Source organism: Seriola aureovittata, chromosome 12, assembly GCF_021018895.1.
Source record: "Seriola aureovittata isolate HTS-2021-v1 ecotype China chromosome 12, ASM2101889v1, whole genome shotgun sequence".
Taxonomy (NCBI): Eukaryota; Metazoa; Chordata; class Actinopteri; order Carangiformes; family Carangidae; genus Seriola; species Seriola aureovittata.
The window spans coordinates 14,128,612-14,150,991 of record NC_079375.1 but is presented as its reverse complement, the minus strand read 5'-3'; the positions used below and the strand labels follow the sequence as shown (position 1 = coordinate 14,150,991).

The 22,380-nt window shown below is 39.7% G+C and overlaps 2 protein-coding genes across 4 annotated transcripts in view; both read left to right on the top strand.

Moving 5' to 3' along the window:
• The window catches only part of LOC130178367 (laminin subunit alpha-3-like), a 53,230-nt gene extending 42,427 nt beyond the window's left edge, over window positions 1-10,803 (top strand). For 2 of the 3 annotated variants that reach the window (XM_056390491.1, XM_056390492.1), the window contains 21 exons: window positions 19-170; window positions 311-505; window positions 592-740; window positions 981-1,143; window positions 1,244-1,371; window positions 1,979-2,123; window positions 2,228-2,317; window positions 2,414-2,568; window positions 2,653-2,770; window positions 2,892-3,032; window positions 3,156-3,286; window positions 3,502-3,636; window positions 3,801-3,921; window positions 6,493-6,626; window positions 6,860-7,040; window positions 7,164-7,322; window positions 7,416-7,581; window positions 8,198-8,352; window positions 8,663-8,756; window positions 8,871-8,990; window positions 9,089-10,803. In XM_056390491.1, coding sequence (XP_056246466.1) covers window positions 19-170; window positions 311-505; window positions 592-740; window positions 981-1,143; window positions 1,244-1,371; window positions 1,979-2,123; window positions 2,228-2,317; window positions 2,414-2,568; window positions 2,653-2,770; window positions 2,892-3,032; window positions 3,156-3,286; window positions 3,502-3,636; window positions 3,801-3,921; window positions 6,493-6,626; window positions 6,860-7,040; window positions 7,164-7,322; window positions 7,416-7,581; window positions 8,198-8,352; window positions 8,663-8,756; window positions 8,871-8,990; window positions 9,089-9,234 — 2,978 coding nt within the window. In that variant the 3' untranslated portion in view covers window positions 9,235-10,803. Of the gene's footprint in view, window positions 1-18; window positions 171-310; window positions 506-591; window positions 741-980; window positions 1,144-1,243; window positions 1,372-1,978; window positions 2,124-2,227; window positions 2,318-2,413; window positions 2,569-2,652; window positions 2,771-2,891; window positions 3,033-3,155; window positions 3,287-3,501; window positions 3,637-3,800; window positions 3,922-4,292; window positions 4,797-6,492; window positions 6,627-6,859; window positions 7,041-7,163; window positions 7,323-7,415; window positions 7,582-8,197; window positions 8,353-8,662; window positions 8,757-8,870; window positions 8,991-9,088 lie in introns of those variants that run through there. The other variant, XM_056390493.1, reaches the window with a different exon arrangement.
• A 1,488-nt stretch (window positions 10,804-12,291) lies between these two features.
• Window positions 12,292-22,057, top strand: LOC130179022 (tetratricopeptide repeat protein 39C-like). The gene is made up of 14 exons (XM_056391729.1): window positions 12,292-12,744; window positions 14,118-14,166; window positions 15,108-15,236; window positions 16,604-16,718; window positions 16,842-17,238; window positions 17,844-18,012; window positions 18,116-18,209; window positions 18,291-18,398; window positions 18,493-18,602; window positions 18,692-18,815; window positions 18,897-18,994; window positions 19,161-19,265; window positions 19,373-19,411; window positions 20,651-22,057. Exons 1-14 carry the CDS (start codon window positions 12,599-12,601, stop codon window positions 20,738-20,740), a joined length of 1,773 nt encoding a protein of 590 aa, XP_056247704.1. The 5' UTR covers window positions 12,292-12,598; the 3' UTR covers window positions 20,741-22,057.
• The last annotated feature ends 323 nt before the right edge of the window (window positions 22,058-22,380 follow it).

Below are 22,380 nucleotides of genomic sequence, written 5' to 3'. Positions count from 1 at the left end.
GTTATCCTCTTCCTGCAGTGAAGGACTTATTGAATACCATCCCATCTCTGAATGTTAAGATCTCAGAGGTGGAGAACCTGGCATCGCAGTTCTCTCCCATTGGCAACATATCTGAGAACATCAAGAAGATCAAAGACCTCATTGAACAGGCCCGGGATACCGCTAACAGGGTGAGGTCCCACTCTGTAAATGCATCCATATTTACCCATGTTCTGTATACGCCACCAAGTCCAATTGGAACAAACCTGTACCCCTGTGTAGTTTTCCTCCTTGTTGGATCTAATTTCCACTTTCCATATCTTCTCTCCAGGTTGTGGTTCCCATGAAGTTTACAGGCGATGGCCATGTGGAGCTGCGTCCACCAAAGGATCTGGAGGATCTGAAGGCCTACACATCTCTGTCTCTGTCGCTGCAGAGACCTGAAAGCAGGGGAGATGGAAGACGCCGACGCAGACAGGCCACAGACAATAACGACATGTTTGTCTTGTACCTTGGCAATAGAGATGTAAGTGAATCCAAATACTATGTATTTTGACATACAGATTTACTTTGTAATTGTAGACAAGGTATTAACAAGCTTGTGTTTTGTAGTCTTCTAAGAACTACATAGGTATGTTCCTGAAGAGCAACGTGCTGTACGGTGTGTACAAGCTCAACGGAAAGGAGTATACGATGAAAACAGGTTACATCACCAAGTCTGCATCTGAGCCAGCCAAGTTCGACAGAGTGAACCTTACCAGGTAAACTGACATCTCAGTTATACATTCACCTGTTTTCGGTGTTGTGCCCTGTAAAAGTGTAAATGCACTTTCTTTTTTTTCTTTTTTTTTCTTTTTTTTTCATTTCCACTCTTATCCACTGTGACTTGCTACATCACCCTGTCTGTTTTTTAAAATGCAAAAGACCCAGGAGGTTTGTGAAGAATGTGAGGGATGTAGGTATGATAAAAATATGAATATTTTTTCCTTCTTATAATTTAGAATTTACCAAGATGCAGAGATGATCCTCACAAAAGATATCACCTCGAACACTCCTGGTGAGCCCATTGTGGGCACGAAGCAAGGAGAGGAGAACAAGAACCTCCTGGACCTCACCCTCACAGATTTTGTTTTCTATGTTGGAGGCTACCCTTCCAACTTCACTGTAAGCAGCAATGGAATTAAGAACAGCAATACTGTTATTATTATTATAAATTTTTTAACTAGCATTTATTAATAAATTTCTCTGTTGTGCTTCTCCTCAGCCACCGCCTTCTCTGAGATACCCCAAATACAAGGGCTGCATTGAGTTCTCCTCCTTTAATGACAAAGTCATCAGTCTCTATAATTTCCGAAAGGCAGAGAAAATTAATTTGCTGACTCCATGCAAGAGGTACGTCCTGATGTGATTAGCGCTGAGAGAAACTCAACGTTAGATATATTTTAAAAGTATAAGCATGCTTGTATGGTATTGTATCGCATGCTTGTAAGAAACAAGTTATCTCCATATTGAAATGCCATCTAATGTTTTTTCAGTAAGACTCGACTCTAGTTTTTGCTTTCATTGATCTGGTAAATTTTTTCTTCTCTCACTCTTTGGTGGCACGAGCACTTCCCAAGCAAGGGTTTTAATTTGGCACTGGTCCTTTCTATTTGATTTTTGTTGATTTTGGTCATGACAAAGACATGTACAGTAGCTCAGGTTGGCTGCAGCCTTTTACTCATGTTTTACCGTGCATTAGCCCTGGATTAGGTTGGTAACATGTCCAGAAATTCTTCCTGCTTTTTGCCCAGAGGTTGCTTGAATAGTCCAGCACTGTGATTAAAGAAAAGGAATTAATTGGTATAGATAAAGGGGTGGATGGAAAAGGCCCTCAAGACCACAAAGACAAACAGAATTTTAAATCTTTTGCTATGAAGGACATGTGCTAAGTGTGAAAATGTTGAGATACATTAGAAAAATCTTTGAATTTTAAAACCTGATTTTCCCCGCTGTCTAGGTACGTGCCGCCAATGGATTCTGACTACTTTGAAGGCACTGGATATGGCAGAGTGTTTATAAATAAAATGTCCCCCGTGCTCCTCATCAGTATGCCTTTCTTGGCTCGTTCAGAAAACGGTCTACTCTTATACGTAGGAAGTGAGGTAAATTATTGTTAATATTGTTACCGCATAAATAGATTGTATAGAAATAGAATTATAACTACTGTTTGCACGAATGTGATTATTCTGTTTCCTCTTCAACACAGGACAACTACTTCACCGTGACAATAGAGAAGGGCGTCATTTTTATACATAGTAATCTTGGCAGTGCACAAGCGAATGTGAAAACATTCCCGGTAAGAATATTCTTTTTTTGTTTTCTGGAGGCACTCACACACAGGTAAATAAAGAATCATTCTTTCAACCACTTCTTGCTCTTCTCTTTTCCTCAGACAAGCGACTGGGCAGATATCCTCATTGTTAGCACCAACAAGGAATTTTCAGTTCGTATTGGCACTGCGACAGTGGCCACAATCAAAGCTCAGTACAACAATAGAGAGTTTAAAGAATTCTACATTGGTGGTGCCCCACAGCACGTGAGGGAAAGGTATGTGGTTATCCATTTAGCTTTTAGTCATTATGGGTTGTGAGTTGTAGCGAGAATGACTTGATTTCCTGTTCCTCCTCCCAGACATAACATCACCATACAACCATTCAAAGGATGCTTGAAGAATATGAAGCTGAATAAGGACTTTAAGCCCATTGATGAGCAAGTGGGCATCAGCAAAGGATGTCCCAAGGATACCCTGGTAGGACATTAACTTTTGCATCCCAGACCACGAACGTGTTTGCACATTGGTACCACTGCCCAGACCACAGTTAGGTTACGTGTCTAATGAACTAATGTATAATGTCCATATTCTTGTCTAGGTTTCTCGTAAAGCAGAGTTCAGCTTGGGGAGCTCCTTGTCATCGCAGCTCACAGGCTTTAGCCTGGCCAATGACGTTACTGTCTCTCTCGGATTCAAGAGCACAGAGAATGATGGTGTCATTCTACATGACAAACAGCTGGTCAGTCCTTACATTTATTTTATAATCTGATGTTGTAATTATGACTTATGAGATCTGATTTGTGCAAGACATCAGGTAGAACTCAGATTTTAAAGACCCTTTATCTTTTCTGTTTTTTCTCAGGCTAATGGGATCAGTCTTAGATTGAAAAATGGCCACTTGATTCTCAATTTCAATGACAAGATGTTGAAATCTAACAAACAATACCGCGATGGCCAGTGGCATTACTTGACTGTAACCAGAAGAGCTGGAAGGTATGAAGAAAGCAGTGATTTTACATTTGAACATATAATATATTCATGTGACGTCCGTACATATTTAACTCTCAAACACATGTAGAACACGTGGGTAAAAGAAAAAGTTGCCCTATAGTTGAAATCAAACAACTACATGGCAAATCAATACAATAAAAAAATAAATACTCTAACTCTAATTTACATTATATACTATGATGATGTTTCCAAAACAGGCTTGAGCTGCTTATTGATGATGAAGATAAGGGTCAGGAGCAGAGTGGCAGCACTTCTATACCTGACACAGCTGGCTCCATGGTCCTGGGAAGAAACCAGTTCAAAGGCTGCCTCTCCAACCTCTACACAAGACGGTAATCTTTTCTTACTCTGCATCATTTTAAAATAGCTCAAAATGTATGTGGTGCACAGTTCTTATTGTAGTGGCACAACCCTCTGTATGTGCACTTTTTTATGATTATTACCTTGATATATTATGTTTATATGTTATCTGAATGTTTTTTTTTCCTATTTGCAGGCCAGACAATCTATACAAGGCTGAGGACTTGACCTCCTTCGAGGCTTCTGGAGACGTCCTGCTTGATGTGTGTACTTCTGACAGTCCTGCTCAACTGATGCTGGACCGCATTTCTAAGAAGGTGAGGGTTTGTCTTACATGCTCACACATACTGTAATCCATTTTAATAATTGTTTTATTCTAGAGGTTACATTAAATAATTGAAATAAGTGAACTTGCCACCAGATGAAATGATTCAACTTTTTTCCAAAGGAAATTTACTTGGTTCTCTTTCTTTCTCTGAATCAAGAGATGTTATTGTTAAATTACTGGGGCAATCCCTTTTATTTCAAGGTCTAATTGTCAAAACTAACATGTACATTGTGAACATGGTGACATGGTGATGATGAGTGATTCCACTCACTAGCAGTAAGTCATGCCCAGCTCATTCTTGCACAGTGTTTTGTGTTTTGTTGACATTGTTTACATTATATTTTGCTGCCTTATTTCCAGAGATGAAGAAGAAGGAGCCCTAAGACCTGCTGATGCTGACAAGAATCTAATATTGACATGAAAAACTGCCAGTTTGCACCACAATGTTCTGTTGCTTTTGCACCAGCTCATTCATATACAGTGTAATTTAATAAAAACTTGCATGAATGTTGCAGTAATCATAAGAATTATAAAATGTATTGTATCCTTGTCTATTCTATTTAAAAATTCCAATAACTCGAAACAAAAACTTGTGAATAACAAGCTTGAAATCATTTCATGTCTCTTCTCTTTCTTCCATGTAACTGAGTAATGAGCCACTTTCTAACAGTCATTCACAAGCACGTTCCCTCTAACTCACTGCTCTCAGACCTAATGCACACAATCAGCAATAAACATGTCTGATTACGATATGATAGAAATGGTAATTTCACCATCAGATAAAATGAATAATCATGATGCCTGAACACAGCAGTAACTTTCACTATGAAGACAGTTAATATACAATAAACACAATGGAGTCTGCATCTGAGTTTCTCAACAGTTTTTGACCTGTGACCTGTGAAGTTTGAATTAAAATTTCATTAAAACACATCAGTTGCTGTTATGGGTCAGAAAAGCCCTATGAGACATTGTATGTAATACTGGGCTGTACGAATAAAGTATCTTGATTTGACACTTGAAAATCTGAATGGGATCCCAGCATTAAGGTTGAGAAACACCTGACCTATGTAATGATATAACAATAGAAAATGGAATCATTTCCTAAGATGAAATGCTAATATTCCACAGCTAAGTTCGGCCTCACAGTGAAATATTGGAGGCCTACTGAAACTTAGAATTATTTGTTATTACTTATTTGATTTATTTGAAATAAAACTTGATTTGTATAGCACTTTTAAATACAAGTAACAAAAGTGCTTCGCACCAGTCAATATAAAACACATCAAACATTGTTTTCATTGTATGTTTTCAAAAGCATGATCACTGTTTCTTCAAATCACTATGGATCTTGCATGCCCATCATCACTTACTAAACTGTTATTTGATTAAAGGACGCCTCATTGCAACCACAGTTGAATCAACATCCTCTAGCTCACAATAAGTTACCTGAATAATGAAGTTTCTAGTGCTGGATGAGTTCACAGAAGTGCAATCCCCAGTTCACACTACAGGCTGGACTTAAATACAGAAGAAACTATGCTCTGAAACTGACTCATGATTTATTGGCTTCATTTGTTGGAGTTTGCAAAGACACATCCATCACACTACGTGTAATATGATCTTGTGATGTAAGCTGACCCTCAACCACTATCATATCAAGACCTTGTGAGCCATTTCAGAAATGTCTGTGAGCCTATTTACTGTTCATCTCTGTGTATCCTTGAGCGTATGCCAAACTCAAATCCCACGAATCATATGAGCAGCTACTTTTTTTGCATGCTGGAACAAGCAGCTGAACAAGCATGAATTCGTAACTGTGTTGAATTCAAACACATTCCTGAGTAAACAGAAAGTTTGTGGGGTTTTTGCTAACACAAGAAACACAATGTGATATTAAAACCCTTAATGTACCAAAATTAAAATCTCTACTGCATATATTATAGCTGTAATTACAAGATCCATACTGAGCAACCTGTCACCATCAACATTAACTCTGTGAATGTTGAAATCATAACTACCAGGTTATATTTGATTATCTACCAAAACTAACAAGATCTGGCGAGTTGACTCTCTTATGCTGACATCTAGTGTATTTCTGGCCTGCTTAGCAACTAGAGTCGATTAACTGAGTGGTCGATCGACAGAAAATTGATCTGCAACAATTTTGATAATCGTTTAAATCAACTAGTAAACTAAATTTCTATAAATTCACTGAATGATTGCTTGTTCTCTTGGTTTTAAACTGGACAAAGCAATTTATACAAGTCAACTCGTGCTTTGAGGAATTGTAATGGGTGTTGTTCCTTTATTTCTTACAATTAATATACCAAACAACTAATCCACTAATCTAGAAAATAATCATTCTTAATACTTGATATATACGTTTTTATGTTTATTAATTGTAAGTGTTGCAACTCTTATCACTAAACACTCCCACCATTACTTACTGACAGAGTGGAGCCCATCAAAGAGTTGGGATCCAGCAAAGATTTAAGGACCAACATTGTACCTTATGCCGAGCTGAGTGTTTGTGTTGTTTGTGTGTGTGCTGTTTTAGGATGGTGTGATGCAGGCCATAAATGAAAGTGTATCACTGTGCGCCCAGCCAGCCCTGGTTCAACAGGCTTATCGTATGGGGGGCCCTGTTAGCAGCCTGAGCTACAGTCTTCCACTACAAGTCCTGCAGCCCAGGTCAGAAAACAGTCTTACCTCACTGCACTCACTCACAGCGCAAATAGACATGTACACACACACACACACACACACACACACACACACACACACACACACACACACACACATACACACACACACACACACACACACAAAACCTTCAGGGGAAGTTTTACAAATGTAAAACGTGCTTGGAGTCAGAGCCAACACACACAAACACTGAAGATGGTGCTTTGCTTTATCTTCCCCAGACCCCACTTCTCTCTGGATGTCAGGACTCGAACTCCTGAGGGTCTGCTGTTCTTTGTTGCTACCAGAGGAGGGCGCTCTCATCTTGCTTTATACATGTCCAAAGGCAGAATCAGGCTGTCTGTAGGCAAACAGAAGGAGATCTTCAACCGAGAGAAGTACAATGATGGAAAGTGGCACTCGGTCAGTGGACTCATCATCATGTTAAACCAAACTTATGTGCAATTTTTATAAGTACTGCCACTGAATCATTAAATCCACATCACTGAATTAAACTAACCACTGCATTATTCTTTATATCTGTAGGTCATATTTAGTTTGGAGAAGAAGAAATTCCGGTTGGTTGTGGATGGGATCAGAGCCCAGGACGGTCAGCTGACAAACACTGAGCTGACATCCATGCAGCAATTCGTGTCACCTGTGTACCTGGGCAGCGCCCCAGAATCTCTTCACAGACAGTTAAAGGTAAAAAATACACAATGGACAATTCACACATATCCACAGACAAATTCATTTACAAATTATAATGTCCATCTTTTTTTCTTTTTTTTTTTCCAGTCGAAGGCCCTTCCCAAACAAAGTGTGTCTGGTTGTTTCCGCAATTTTAAAATGAATGGAGCCCCAATGTCAAATCCAACCACAAACCATGGCGCTGGGCCCTGCTTTGAGGGACAGACACAAAAAGGGGCTTATTTCTCAGGGAACGGAGCTCATGCAATTATCAGTGAGTCCTCGCTCTGACAACAGTCTGGCTAAGCTGCAGACAGAAACATTTCCAATGTTCATAACGATTTGCATCTGGCAATCAGTAGGAACTACACCCACACCATTTGTCTCCTCCTAAAAATGTAAATGACACAAAATGCTAATAAATAAAAAGACTCAAGTGCAGTAAGAAAGGTCAGGGTTAGAGAAGTATCCTGAAAAGGACTGTATATGGATCACTTTTATTTCAGTGTATAAAATGAAGAAAAGTGAAAAGCATAGTTTGAGAGGTTATAAGTAGCTGTGAATATCCACAGCAAAAAATAACTAAACAATAAACTAACAGGAATCCATTTACCCAAGTGAATATTAATGTACATTTGTTAAAGTTCTTCTATGCCAATAATGTGCAACTAAACAGGGAGACACATTTTATATTTTTGCATGTTAATCTGATCTCCCGTGCAGAGTAAAACACTCTAAGTTCCTTTATGGTCAGTACCAAATTAGTTCTTTAAAAGACACTTCCTAGGGAGTAGGATTTCTACTCATTGTTTCTATTCTGACAGTCTAGATTATATCTGCAACATTGCCAAGAATGACACCCATGATGTTTTCTGTTTTCTGCTTTTCAGATGACTCCTTTGTTGTGGGCTCCAGCTTTGAGCTGCTGTTTAATATTCGTCCACGGAGTCCAACTGGACTCCTGCTACATGTTGGTGATTCCGGCAGGAGGCAATATGGATCCACGATGGGCCACTATCTCAGCATCTACATGCTCCGAGGAGAGGTGAGACTTGACAAGATAAGACAACACCTGTTTGTTGTTGTTGTTAGTAGATTTTCCTGGCCATGAATTCCTTACGCAAATTTTTTTGAAGTTTTGAAAAATTAATATACTCATCTGGACTTGATGGAAAAAAAAACAAACATCTGTTGCTGGTTGCTCTTACACAAAGGAGGATTTTATTTGACAAGTGTCTTCACACCTATGTAAAAAACAGAAATTGCTGTGCTATGCTAACACGTGTCTTTACCTCAAGTTTGCTTCCTCTCCATGTGACTAAAAGCTCTATGTTTGGACATGTTCCTGTTCACAGGTGGTGGTGCAGGTTAACAATGGAAAAGGGGAATTCATGGTGTCGGTGAAGCCAAAAGCTTCTCTGTGTGATGGAATGTTTCATAAGATTTCAGGTAAAACACACACAGTCACTTAATGACAAACCAAACTAAACCTGCTTTTAAGGCCTTTTAGGATGCTGTTATAAATTATATTTTGCATGAAATCACTGTCTATGTGTCCTCTAGTAATCAAGCGGAAAAATGTAGTGCAACTGCATGTGGACACAGTGGACAATTACAAGATTGGACCACCATCTTCTACCACCCCTTTGACCAAAGACCCCCTGTATGTGGGAGGCATTCCTGGTAAGTGTTAGTTTGTTTCCTTGTACATATACTGTATGTGAAAATAAGGTTGGAACAATGAAATTATTTACCACTTCACACCATGTACCTTTCTGCAGGAGAGATGTCAATGCAACAGACCCTCCCCGTCACATCGTACTTTGTGGGATGCATCCAGGACATGAGGATCGATGACGAGTCGGTCTCTTTCGAGAGGCTTTCTTCTGCGTTTGGTCCAGTCAACCTCAAAGAGTGTCCAGGTTGAACATAAAAATCTCACTGCATCATCATTAAAAACAAGCCTTGGGACCACATCCACAGTCAGTCATGTGCAATCTGTTACCAAGACAGAGAATGTGTTTGTATGTAAGAATGTATATATTATGAGGAGTGTGTTTCACTGTGTGTGTGTGAATGTGAGTGTGTGTGTGTGTGTGTGTGTGTGTGTGTGTGTAAAATAGAAATATGAGCAGGAGCTAACAGTTTCATTATGATTGCTGCTCTGTTAAACACTTCTGTATTTATTTTGTGATAAAATAATGTAACATGGCACCAATTCCTGAACGCATATTCTAACAGTCGTTTTACAGTCTGATGTGTTGGTCCATTAATTCTCTGTCGACAATCAAATGCTACTGAATATGCTTGTGATTGGTCAGGGCTGCAGCATGAGCAGCCCAGCACTTTAAAAAACAAATGATGCTTTTTGTGATGGTGCTTTGATGGAGATTATTATAAGTCAATGTTCTTTTTTGTTTGTTTCTTGAGCTCAAAAGTTTATAATAGAATAATTATGTTTACACCCAGGGTGCTTACTTCAGTGACATTTCAGGGGTTGCCAAGCTATTTCATATTCCCATTCACATGCCTGCATGTAGAATTCTGCATTTTAACTGGTTTAAAAGAAATGGCATCTTCACACAGGCCACAAATTCACATGGTATTCTCCTTATTGTATTACTGTTGTTCTGAATTCATTTTCCATTTTGCATTCCTTTTGCATGCATGAGGATGTTCTGTGTAGCTGTTAGCGCCAGTTAGCTACACCAGAAAACAGCATGTATTGAATTTTGTGGAGCATCTCCAAGTTGAAAATCCAATATATTGAAGTTTCCATTAGCATAAATCTCACAATTCTGGTCAGTCATGTTTGGGACCATTTAGCTACTATAAAGCTGAAAGTAATATAACAAAAAAAAAAAAAAACTAAATGTATTTGACATACCTAAATTCACCAGCAAGTGTTTACTTACCAGCTTTGTACATTTACACCAAAATTTGTGATATGAGAAAAAATGCATGAAAATTGGACATATTTGTACTTTTATTCCTGTGTTGCGACCGCTAATTTGTAAACCATTTTGTAATTAGTTCAAGTAATTTTCTTTGTTAATGTGCCATAAGTAGGTCTTTTGACTTGTGATCATGGTGACAACTCACATTATTTCATGTACTGACACATGATTTTTGAGAAATCTGGGATTTATTGTTGAATTGTACTCAGCAACATGTGTATACTTTTGATTGTAAGATTAGATAAATATAATTTGCTGTTTTTTGAATAGGTCTTATGGTTAACTTTGGTTTTAGAAAATTATTATAATTCGTATTTACTTGGTGAAATATACCCATAATGCCAATTGGTATCCATATGGCTTGTAAGAGCAGGGTTATTGATGAAAAGCTTGAATTACAATTATTTTAGAAGTGTTGTTCAGTAATTACACTTCTAGGTGTTCACACACTCTTTATGGCCGTCGAAGAGAAACATAAAAATAGGATTATTGAAACCGGTTAAAACTTGTTCGGTGTTTTATTAAAAAAAACATCTTCAGCTTGTTTTTCATACTCGTTTGCTGACAGGATCTCAGGCTAAAAACACCACGCCCACTCTGATGCTGCCTTCACGGACTTGTTTTGAAGTTCTGAATGAAAGTTGGAAAGTAGTCCATTGGCCTTCGGGTGATACACATGGTGATACACATGGTGATACACATGGTGATACACCATGTGATCGATCCTCGAGCTTGATCTCATACTTTACTGTAATAACAAATGTTACCAAAAAATTATGCTTCATAGCATCTGGTCAGAGATTGCGATAGCTGTGAAGAAAAATAATTCATCCCACAGATACAGACCTATAGACACCTGTCGATAATCTGGTAAACCATCTTTTTTGTGTAGTTAATCATTTAGTGTTACATGTTTGGAAACAGCTGGGTAATAAAATGTGATGGATCTAGGTAAAATACAAAAACTATTAGCCAAGACTAGCACACTAATGGAGACATAACAATACAAACTTCTTATAGATTAACCCAGGGGGCCCCAGGGCAAAAATTTGTTGTTGGATACCTATTGACTCCCATTATACATGGCAGCTTCATGAAAGTTTCATTATTTTCCCTAGGCACCCAGAAACCAACCAGATCTGTAATGATTAATTGATTAATGAAGTAGATGATGACAGAAAACTAATTGGCAACCATTTTATTACTGATTCGTTCTTTGAGTAATTTTCAAACTCAAATTCCAAAAATCCACTGGCACCAGCTTCTCAAATGCAAATATGCCAGTTTCCCCAGTTTTCTATGATAGTCACTTCAACTTTGGGTTTTTGATTGTTGGTCAAACAAAATAAGCTGTTTTAATATGTTAATATGTTGGGTTTTTCCAAAAAATATTTTCTGGCATTTTATAAACTGAACAATCAATTGATTAATAAAGAAAATCATTATCAGCTGTATTGATTATGAAAATAACTGGTCTCAGTGTTGCAGTTCTCCTGTCATGGAATAATACAACCTTTCCCCATGTTTTATGTGTGTTAATTACTTTACTCAGAAAACAATGGAAGCAGTTTGATAAAACACAACATTACAACAACTACTAACTAACTAAAAAGATAAACTAAAACAATGAAGGTCTTTAGATTAGATTTTGACACCAGGCCTCTCTACAAAATTGGGCCACAGGATGAAGGGTGGAGGACCATCCATAGCTGGTATTGTAGATCAGTGATGCAAATTTCTGAAAAATTTACAACTAATCAAAATATGTAGGCTCAAATCATATGGAGTGAAGCTGGGGCTTTTTGGGCTCATGCAAGTCTGGGACACTTGGCAGTTGCCAGCTTGCTTACCTTGCTTACAGACAATATGGAGGGCATAAAACATATTCATAACTCTACAACTAATTTTACTTAAAAAAAACAAACAAATCTTTGCCATTGTTATTTAGTTGTCCCTCTACCGGTTGCAGTGCAACTGATCGGAAAAGAGATAATTCCGATAGCACTTGAAGGCACCACATTTCCTGTATTTTTAAGTACAGTCTAGGTCTGAGCACTCAAACGCATCAGTCAGGCGGCGGAATGTGGAACAGCAACTCAAACGTTGGGACAACCGACGGCTAACTCACGCTCTCAGCCCTAAGCTACTTGAACCCGTCCGTGTATTAGTCTCCTCGTGCAAGAAATATGCATTTAACTGCGTTTGCTCAAAACTGCGCCACTGGCTGAGACTCTTCTGCCTGTAAGTAAACTAACCAGACATACCGCGCGTCCCCTCCCTCCGCCTTCTCCCCCGGCCGCCTTCAGTTCCTCACCTCCGGTATCGGGTATCTCAATGGCGGACCCGGCTGAATCAGCCCCGGGAAGCGTGGAGGAGGAGAAGACGGACCGTATCAACGACGCAGAGCTGGCTCTGAGAGGAATCAATATGCTCCTCAACAATGGCTTCAAGGAGAGCGACGAGCTCTTCAGAACATACAGGTCTGTGTGTATGTGTGTGCTTCAATCTGGCTCTCTCTGTTCTCTCTGTGTTGATGTCTGGGAAACATTTCAGTGATGTATACTGGAATATTCTCCACGGGGGGGTTGTTAAATGCTATGACAGGTGTATCTCATATGTTTACACAATGCTGTGATCAACCAGATCAAGACATGAATTCCACTCAGCACTGTCTGTGCTTAGCTTTGCAATAAAACAAAAAACAACACCCAACATCCTTGTCACGCTTGTCAAGTGTAGCACCATATGATGTGGTCACACGCAGGATTAATCCCTGAGCAAATATCCACACCCATAATGTGACTTGTGATGGTCAAACAGTTTCCTTATTGTAATACTACTGCTCTTTTATGTTTGGAGACAGGCTGCTGCACTTGTTGAGGCCATCTTCAGTGTAAATGAACCATGTTTTCCTTAACAGGCTAGCATTCCTGCCATGCAAGTTCACTGGCTTTTAGTTCCTTTGAACAGGTTTGTGCCAAATTTGTCACCTTCTACACATCACAACCACACAGAAGTTGTTGGATGGCTGCACCTGCCTAGGCTTGTTCTGGAAAACAAAGTTGCATTTGTGGGAAGGATTAAACCTGTAAATGATCCTCTTTGGGGTGGGCACCCCCCCAGCCTGAGGAGTGAGACACCTTACCTTTTAAGGCCTATTCAAATAAAACAGGGGCGCTCATTATTAAATTAAAAAGGTAGGGAACCCCTGCTCTGACCCTTACACACCTGACTAGAGTCCACTTGCAGGTTGCAGGATTTTGTATACTTTCCTCAGTCATGCTGTGTTGTTATTATAAAGGTTGGTTATCTCTAGGAAGGGTTTGCTTTCAACTTGAATGTCGATGCCACAGAAGGGCAGCCCGTATGTGTCCTGACCCCCGGGGGAAAGCTTTAAATGTCACCTCTCCCACTAATTGCGTTAAGCTCTAGGTGTCATCCTGTTTGGTTTGCATCAGCAAGAAAAGATGGAGGGAAGTGAAAGACACATACGCGGCAACTGAAAACGGACATGTGGCTACCTCTATTAACCAATTTCCTACTAGGCACGTTACGCTGTCATTGTGTGCACTTCATGGGTGTAGGAGATTAGGTAAGGAGGTTCAGTGATGTATTAAATCGCCACCAACACCATGAAGCCACATTCCTTTTGAATCAAGTTAATCTTGTCTAACTTTGACCCACTGCTTCAACTTGTGTCTGTGAATCAGTCCAGTGCTTGATGCACGAAAGAGGCATAACACGTTTTTGTCTCTCCACCCATACACTCCTTTTAAGCCCTCTACATCTCTCACCTGTTCACACAGCACTTCACTGACCCGTCATGTATGTTTTTCTTCATAATCTCTTTCAGGAACCACAGTCCTTTGATGAGTTTCGGTGCCAGTTTTGTCAGTTTTCTGGTGAGTCAGGAAGTAGCAGCCTCAACATGCTACGGCGTCCAAATGCCGAATGAAATGATTGATGAATTCCTCTTTTTAAAAGGCAGCTCTGTTTCATAATGAGGTTCAAGGAATTTCCCTTGTGTGTCTGGTGGGTGCAAAGCCAGGCATCATCTTTTACTAGCACCAAAACAGAAGTGTGACTGACCTAATGAATTAGAGTTTGCATTGAAATTGTATTTTCATAATCCAATTTTCACCCAGATTTGTTTGAATTATTACATTACATTTATTTGGCCTACACTTTTGACCAAAGCAACTTACAATATGCCAGATGTCATTAAAATTACTTGGTCACTCTCACTTGTTCCACTGTCACAAGGTTTGTCAGCAGTTGAAATACACATTTTTTTTTTTATAAGTGAAAGTAAAACTAAAAGTAAAAATAATGGTCTCTAGTAGAGCCCAACTGATATTGGGTTTTTGGGGTCAATACCGATATTAGGGAGTAAAACAATTCCGATAACGATATATCGCCTGATATATATAAACAATTGTGAAAAAGATATGTAATGAAAGCAGGATATTTTACAGTTTTTAACTATAAACCAGAATTAAAACAGTAAATTTCACTGGGAATTAAGATCAAATATACATAAAATGCTAAATGAGCGGTCGGGCTCTAGTCTCTTGTAACAAGTAAACCATCTCCTTTTGGTTTACCGTTTACCATTTTATAATCTATTGATGAGTGATTAGAAGCTTTTTTTCCACTCAGCTGTGATAAGCTGGTCTCAGATATGTAAAAGGAAAATATAGGATTCCAGGATGCATGAAATCTGTAACAGTTCCAAAACTTAAATCCAGGATTAGAATTTTTGCTTCGCTTTGAAGACCTGCACATCACCAGCATTTGGCTATAGTTGAAGATAATGTTAAACAGTGTTGTTGTTTTTTTTCAGAATGCCATGATGACGTTTGAAGAAGAGAAAATGCAGGTGGCCCATGAAGACCTCAAAGCTACAGAGAGAATGTGTGAGAGCGAAAACACTGGTGTCATTGAAACCATTAAAAACAAGATCAAGAGGAGTGTGAGTAACCTCTTCAACACTTAATTTAATGGAATGTACATGATGTACAGTTGCTTCAGAAAGTGTTCAGATGCACTTTTGCTCTTCAGTCTAAACTCAATGACAAAGTGAAAACACGTTTTAAGAAATTTTTTGCAAATGTATTAAAAATCAAAAACCGGAGTCTCTCATTTACCAAACTATTCAGATCCTTTGCTGTGGCAAATGCTGTGGTCAGATGCATCCTGTTTGTTTTAATTATCCTTGAGATGTGTCTACAACTTGATTGAATTGATTGGACTTAGTTTAGAGAGACACACATGGAGCCTTGGAGTCCAAGGAACTTTCTGTAGACTTATGTGATAAAATTGTGGCGAGACATGGATCCGGGCAAGGGTATAAAACAATTTCTAAGGCCTCAGTAATTGTGAAATTATAAAAGTGGACTCTTCCTACAATTTGCCATCAGCCCAAACTGTGTAACTGGGCAAAAATGCCAAAGGGCATTAAAAAGACTCTGAGAGCATGAGGCAATATAGTCTCTGTCTGATGAGGCATAAATTGACCCCTTTGGGCAGATCTCAAAACACTAGGGCAGGTCCTGCTCATAAGCTGGCTAATACCGTTGCTACGGTGAAGCATGTTGATGGCAGTGGCAGGGAGACTGGTCAGTAAATGAGGGAGGGATGAATGCAGCCAAATACAGAGAGAAGAGAGAGTTCTGCTCCAGAGCACACACGTCCTTATACAGAGGTGCCAGTTCATCTTTCAGCAAGACAATGACCAGAAGCGTACAGCCAAGACAACTCTGGAGTGGTTACAGGAGAAGTCTCTGACTGTTGTTGAGTGGCCAAAGCCTCGACTTAAACCACAAAGAACAACTGTGGAGAGACCTTAAGTTGACCGTTCACAGATGCTTCCCATCCAATCTCACAGAGCTTGAGAATGGCATAAACTGCCCAAATCCAGTTGAGCAAAGCTTTTAGAGACTTAGCCAAGAAGAACCGAAGCTATAATTTCTGCCAAATGGGCTTCTACGAAGTACTGAACGTTACCTCATTTACCGTTTTGTAAGTGAGAGATTTAAATTTTTGGTTTTTAATAAATTTGCATTGCAACATTTCTAAAAACATGTTTTCACATTATAATTATGGATAAATTACGATATATATGGAATGTAGATTGATGGGGAAATTGGCAGTTTTGTCCATTTGAAATTAAATCTACAACACACAAGGTGTGAATACTTTCTGAAGCTACTGTATAAAGAACAAGAACCCGAAAAGCAGCATTTTAAATTGGACCATAATGTCCAGGTTTGCTTGTTAGCTTGCCGACATGTCTGTTTGTCACATCAGTCTGTAAGTGTGAGGTATGTGTGTGGGCAGGCGGACTCTCAGAGGTCTGGGGTGACTGCAGTGGACCGACTCCAGAGGCAGATCATCATTGCAGACTGCCAGGTTTACCTTGCAGTGCTATCTTTCATCAAACAAGAGCTGTCAGGTAAGGGAAGCTTAAGAAGTTTTCGATTAACTGTAAACACTGCACATTTATTGGTGTTAAATTAAAATAATAATAATTTTTAAATACTAGTAGCTGTTTCACTCAATTTCAATCCTCCAACAGCATACATCAAAGGAGGCTGGATCCTCCGTAAAGCCTGGAAGATGTATAATAAATGTTACAGCGACATCACACACCTGCAGGAGGGCAGCAGAAGAAGGGCCTCACAACAACAAGCGATGCCGTCTCCGTCTCTGTCATCCTCGTCCGACCGCAGCCGCTCCTCTTCACCAGGGCCGAGCCCTTCCCACAGACCTGACGGTATCAGCCCAGAGGTTCTGGATAGGCTGAAAGGTTCAGTCAGCTTTGGTTACGGTCTCTTCCACCTCTGCATCTCGATGGTGCCGCCGCACCTACTGAAGATCGTGAACCTGCTGGGCTTCCCAGGCGACCGTCTTCAAGGCCTGTCAGCGCTCACATACGCCAGTGAAAGTAAGGACATGAAGGCCCCCTTAGCTACGTGAGTACGTGAGTGGGTACGTTTGTGTATCTGTATTTTGGCTCTTACTATGTGATTGACCTAATTCACTTGTAAACAATATGACAACTTAATGGAAGCATAATGGATTCTAATTTTCCTTCATCAATAACTCAATGATGGAGCATTTTTCACCCTCGAGTAATTGACCAAATATGTAACAAATACAAAATCAATGAAATACAGGACTTTAATAATAGACTGACTCTGGCTACAGCAGCATAAGATTGCCCAATCATGCCTGCGTAATGAATCACTTTTGAAATCCTTCTTAGTCCGAAAATATGTCAGCAACTATGTTTGTACTTAACCCTTCTTAAAAACATCAGTGGGAATTTGGTCATGTCTACCAAGCTGCTAAGTGCCAGTTACTAATGATGCTTAATAATAACTCACTAGGCTGTATGTGCATTATTTTATTTTTATAAATCTCTCAGAATTTTTTTCATATGATTAATCAATAAATTAAAAAGCATTACTCATTGTTCTGATTTTGTACAAGATAGTGTCATATTTGGAAAGTGACATGTTTTGCTGTGCAGTACAGTATATTCCCTCTCATCACTGTGTCTGTGCTTCCCATACAGCTTGGCCCTCTTGTGGTACCACACAGTAGTGCAGCCCTTCTTTGCTCTGGATGGCACAGACACACAGGCAGGCCTGACAGAAGCCAAGTCCATTCTCCAACAAAGGGAGGCTACCTATCCGAACTCATCCCTCTTCATGTTCTTCAAAGGCAGGGTCCAACGGCTTGAGGTAAATACATGTTTGTTTTGTTTGTCGGATGCTATGTAGTTTGGGAAAACTCATTATTGTCTCACTGCAATTGTAACTCACATCACAAAGTTCCCCTCTCTAGTGCCAGATCACTAGTGCCTTGACGTCCTTCAGTGATGCCTTAGATCTGGCCTCTGACCAGAGGGAGATTCAGCACGTGTGTTTATATGAAATAGGTACTATTTTCCCTCTCAGATTTCAAACCACCTCACTCAGCGCTAGTCTGCATCATAATTTCTGATTGTTGATGATTTTAGGTTGGTGCAGCATGATCGAACTGAACTACAGAGAAGCCTACAAGGCCTTTGAGCGACTGAAGACTGAGTCTCGCTGGTCCCAGTGCTACTACGCCTATTTAACAGGAGGTACTAACAGAATAGTTGACTAAGGCTTTAAGGGTATTTCTACTGGACTTTCTATTGGCTACTGATTCATATTATGTATTGTACTGTTGTGTAGTTTGCCAAGGAGCCACAGGTGATCTGGAGGGAGCTGTCTCTGTTTTCAAGGATGTTCAAAAACTTTTCAAACGCAAGAATAATCAGATAGAGTTGTTCTCCATGAAGAGGGTGAGTACGTATCCAGCAGATTGTGCGCTGCAAATTCTTGCAAAAATACAATGGGAATCAGTAAAGTGTGTATGTGCACGTTTCATCAGGCTGAGAAGCTAAGGAGCCCCAGTCTGTCCAAAGAACTCTGCATCCTGTCTGTGATTGAGATACTTTATCTGTGGAAAGCTCTGGCCAACTGCTCCACTGCCAAGCTGCAGACAATGGCACAAGGTACTCGACTGTAAGATGTCTGATGGATAATAATTTTGTTTCTTGTTTTTTGTTGTGTCTTTGAGTGTATTTTGTTTTTAGTCTTACAGGGCATTGATGATGCTTCATGTGCAGGCCTGAAAAACCTGCTTCTTGGTGCCATAAACAAATGTCTCCATAAGACCAAAGATGCTATTCAGGTACTCTTATGTCTAGTTAATGACACGATGTACTATACTCATCAGCTGCACTTGTCGGATTGTTATAGTTAAACTGCATACACACTGAATAATCATTACTGTGGTGATTACAGCTACAACTGATTTCATCTGGTGTGTGGAATTTCCCTTCCCTTTTTGTTTGCAGTATTTCCATCTGGCTGTGAGGGATGAGGTTGGTCGTCTGACCAACTCTTATGTTCAGCCCTACTCCTGCTATGAACTGGGCTGTGTGCTGCTGAATAACCCGGAGGCAAGTTTTATGTGTGTGAAAGAGACAGAGAGACTGTGTCTAGTTTATCTAAGATGGTGGAGAAGTCATGTAGTCTAATACATATTTAATTCTGTCTCTTTTTCCAGTCTGCAGGGAAGGGTCGCATGCTAATGCTTCAGGCCAAGGTACAGTACATTTCTTCATGTGCTTTACTATTTCAAAAAGAGTTGTACTTTATCCTGCTTTTTAGTAGTCGCAGGCAGAGGTTGTCCTCGAGCAGGGTTCAGTAATTGGTTGACTCATGAAAAAGCCTGGTGAAGATCTGTTATCAAAACGTTGCTTTATTAAATATTGAGAGCAGTTTCTTGAGATTTTTGATTTTTTCTGTTTTCTGCCTTCAAAGTTTTTGATCAAGGACCTGCAAAGTTTTTTAGGGTGTATGTGCTTTTTGTCTCACCACTCTGAGACAGATCAAGAGTCTCGGAGTGGTGAGACAAAGCGTGCACATCTGTCCAGTAAAGGAGTGGCAAGCCCACTGGTTCCCCTTGAATTCAGTGAACGGAGTACAGTGTGTCAGCTGGGCATTTAAACTGGAGTTGTAGGGGCTTGATGGCGTCACTCCTGCTGGAAGAACATTAGCCAACCAACTGTGGGCCGTGGATAGAGACTGGGATTGAATAACTGTGTATGGGCGTGGAGAGGCTTGTGTTCTCCCTCTCAGCTGCTAGACCATTTTGACACTGATCAAAGCATAGCAATTCTGAGAGTGAGCAAATGATTGTCACAAAGACAATCACAATTCACATTCTCCTTGGGAGGAATGAGTGTGGCTAATAGCTGGGTGGTGTCACTACATCTTGGTGGAGTAGCTACTTGTCCCCAATTGGGCTCCCACTTTGATTATCATGTTATCCCCATGTTCTGGGCCCTCAGAAAGAGGGAGACCTTATATTGGCCTGTTGTCTTAGGTAAGGTGTATTTGTCTGACCTCAGCATGAAAGTCATGACACAGCAAAGTGGGCCACATCCTATCTGCACTGACTGAGTGGTCTGCCCCAGAATATCGGAAAGGTGTTTGAATACCTTTTGCATTAAAGAAATATTACCTAGTTCCAAAAAGCTGCACAGGCTTCTGTCCACACAAGCACAGTGAATAGTATCTGTTTTACGTGTCGTGCACTGGGTGCAGCCTCACCCACCTGACTTGCGTTGGAGATGTCTGGTGCAGCAGCATTGACTTTGTTAGTAGATGTGCAGCTGACGTTGATGGAGCACGGATCTCATCCTCTCCGCAGATGCAGCAGTGAGCACAGGAGGAGCCGAGCATAGGGTCTCAGTGTGCTGACATGTTACAGGGCAGAGCACAAACACAATAAAATGTTATTTTATTTACTATTAAATCTTTTTCTTCATGGCCTATGCAGGAGGACTATGCTGGCTATGACTTTGAGAACAGGCTCCATGTTCGTATTCATTCAGCTCTCGCCTCTATGAGCGCTGCAGCCCAGCCTTGACCAAGTTTGACCTGCACCTCAGAAAGAACTGGAAGAAAAGGTCTCTGAAAAAGCCAACACCACTTTGGGCACTTATGTTCCACTGATTTATTTGTCTTAATTAATTTATTTTTATTTTCATATTATGAGCCAATACATCATTTTAAAATGTGTGCAAGATATACAGTAGGTGTTTATGGAAGAACAGTTACAAGAGGAGTTTTACTGATCTGTTACTGCACTGCACAATAGTTAAAAAATTGGGGTTTTATTGTTTACACTGTTAATTTCAAAACTAGATGCCAGTTAAATCAGATGAAAATCTATTACTTTTGAAAGGCGTCAGTCATATTGCTTCCACAGGTGGTCAGTTTCTCCTCTGATCCAGAGAAAAGTCAGGTCATGTCAGTTAATGGCACATAAAGTATTAGCTGAAGAAACAATTGAAATGAATAACTACTCAGCCTATGACTGTGAGAAGCCGATATTCTTTGTCAGTCGGTGTGTTGGTATTGACTTTGAAATTTGTGCTGTAAAGGCTTTGCTACTCGATAGGCATGACTAGTATACAGTGTTTTTTTTTTTTTTTTTTTTTAGCATAGCCCCCTTTTTTAAGCAGAATTATTCTCAGTGTAAATATGTCTTGCACACAAGTTTTAATAATGTGCCAACATCGTGTTGTGCCACTTTTCAGTGGCCTAGATGCACACTGGTACCATTTGCTGTAAACTGATTCTACTTTATATTTGTTTGTTTTAAGATAATAAAATGGATATTGTAAAATGGAATGTTGTTTTATCCATTATGTTTGATAAGGTATCATGTTAAGTGAGACACCAAGCTGAACAGGATATATACACAACTGTATTCAACAAAAGAAATGATGAAATGATTTACACAAGCTGTTTATGCTTTTAATAATTCAAACAAACCCAGAGGAGCTACTCACGACATAAGCATCAGGGAATATTGAGAGCACTTTTAAGGTTGTTTTCTTGAAGGAGAACAATCCAGCTACAGCTATGTATTCAAAATGTTGCACTGATTACATCAGATCTGTTTACAGTACTGTTGCGGTACTTGACAATCTCAAAAGTCTAACGTTTACTGGTGTTCTTTAAAAATGTGTTGCTACTTATTTTCTTTTGATATGCTGTCCAGTTACTGTCTTCTCACAAATTAAATGTGTTGCTGGTGTGCTGCTTTCAGAACTGGGATGTAGTATTACATGGTAGATGCATCGACTGAAGCAATAATGAAGATGACCTGCATTGCACAGATGAGTAATGGATTGCCTCACATTCTGTTACATCACACCATTAAATTGATTCACAAGTCTATTTGCGTAATACTATGCTGGTTTCCATGTTAGTAACACTGGTATAAAACACAAGGGGTTTGGTGGTTTTGGGTTTCATGGCCTTCACTTTACATCTTATCCTGAATCACTTTGAACTTTCAATACACACTCAGCAAGCCATACAGATCCAGGATTTTCCAACCAGGATTTTGCCTGATCTGTAGACGAGTTGTAAAACCGACAGAGCAGTGGGGTATATTACGGGCAAAGACCAATATTGTCTTCACTTTGTTATATAGCACTCAAGAAACCCCTGAATACTGTCAAAATTAAAATTAAAGCAAATAGTACAAACTCACGG

What these genes read in the sequence shown, in the direction of transcription:
- LOC130179022 (XM_056391729.1), top strand. Translation starts at nt 12,599, where the DNA reads ATGGCGGACCCGGCTGAATCAGCCCCGGGAAGCGTGGAGGAGGAGAAG. An exon ending in GAGCTCTTCAGAACATACAG is followed by an intron (nt 12,745 to 14,117) that starts GTCTGTGTGTAT and finishes AATCTCTTTCAG; the next exon opens with GAACCACAGTCCTTTGATGA. An exon ending in TGCTGCTGAATAACCCGGAG is followed by an intron (nt 19,266 to 19,372) that starts GCAAGTTTTATG and finishes CTCTTTTTCCAG; the next exon opens with TCTGCAGGGAAGGGTCGCAT.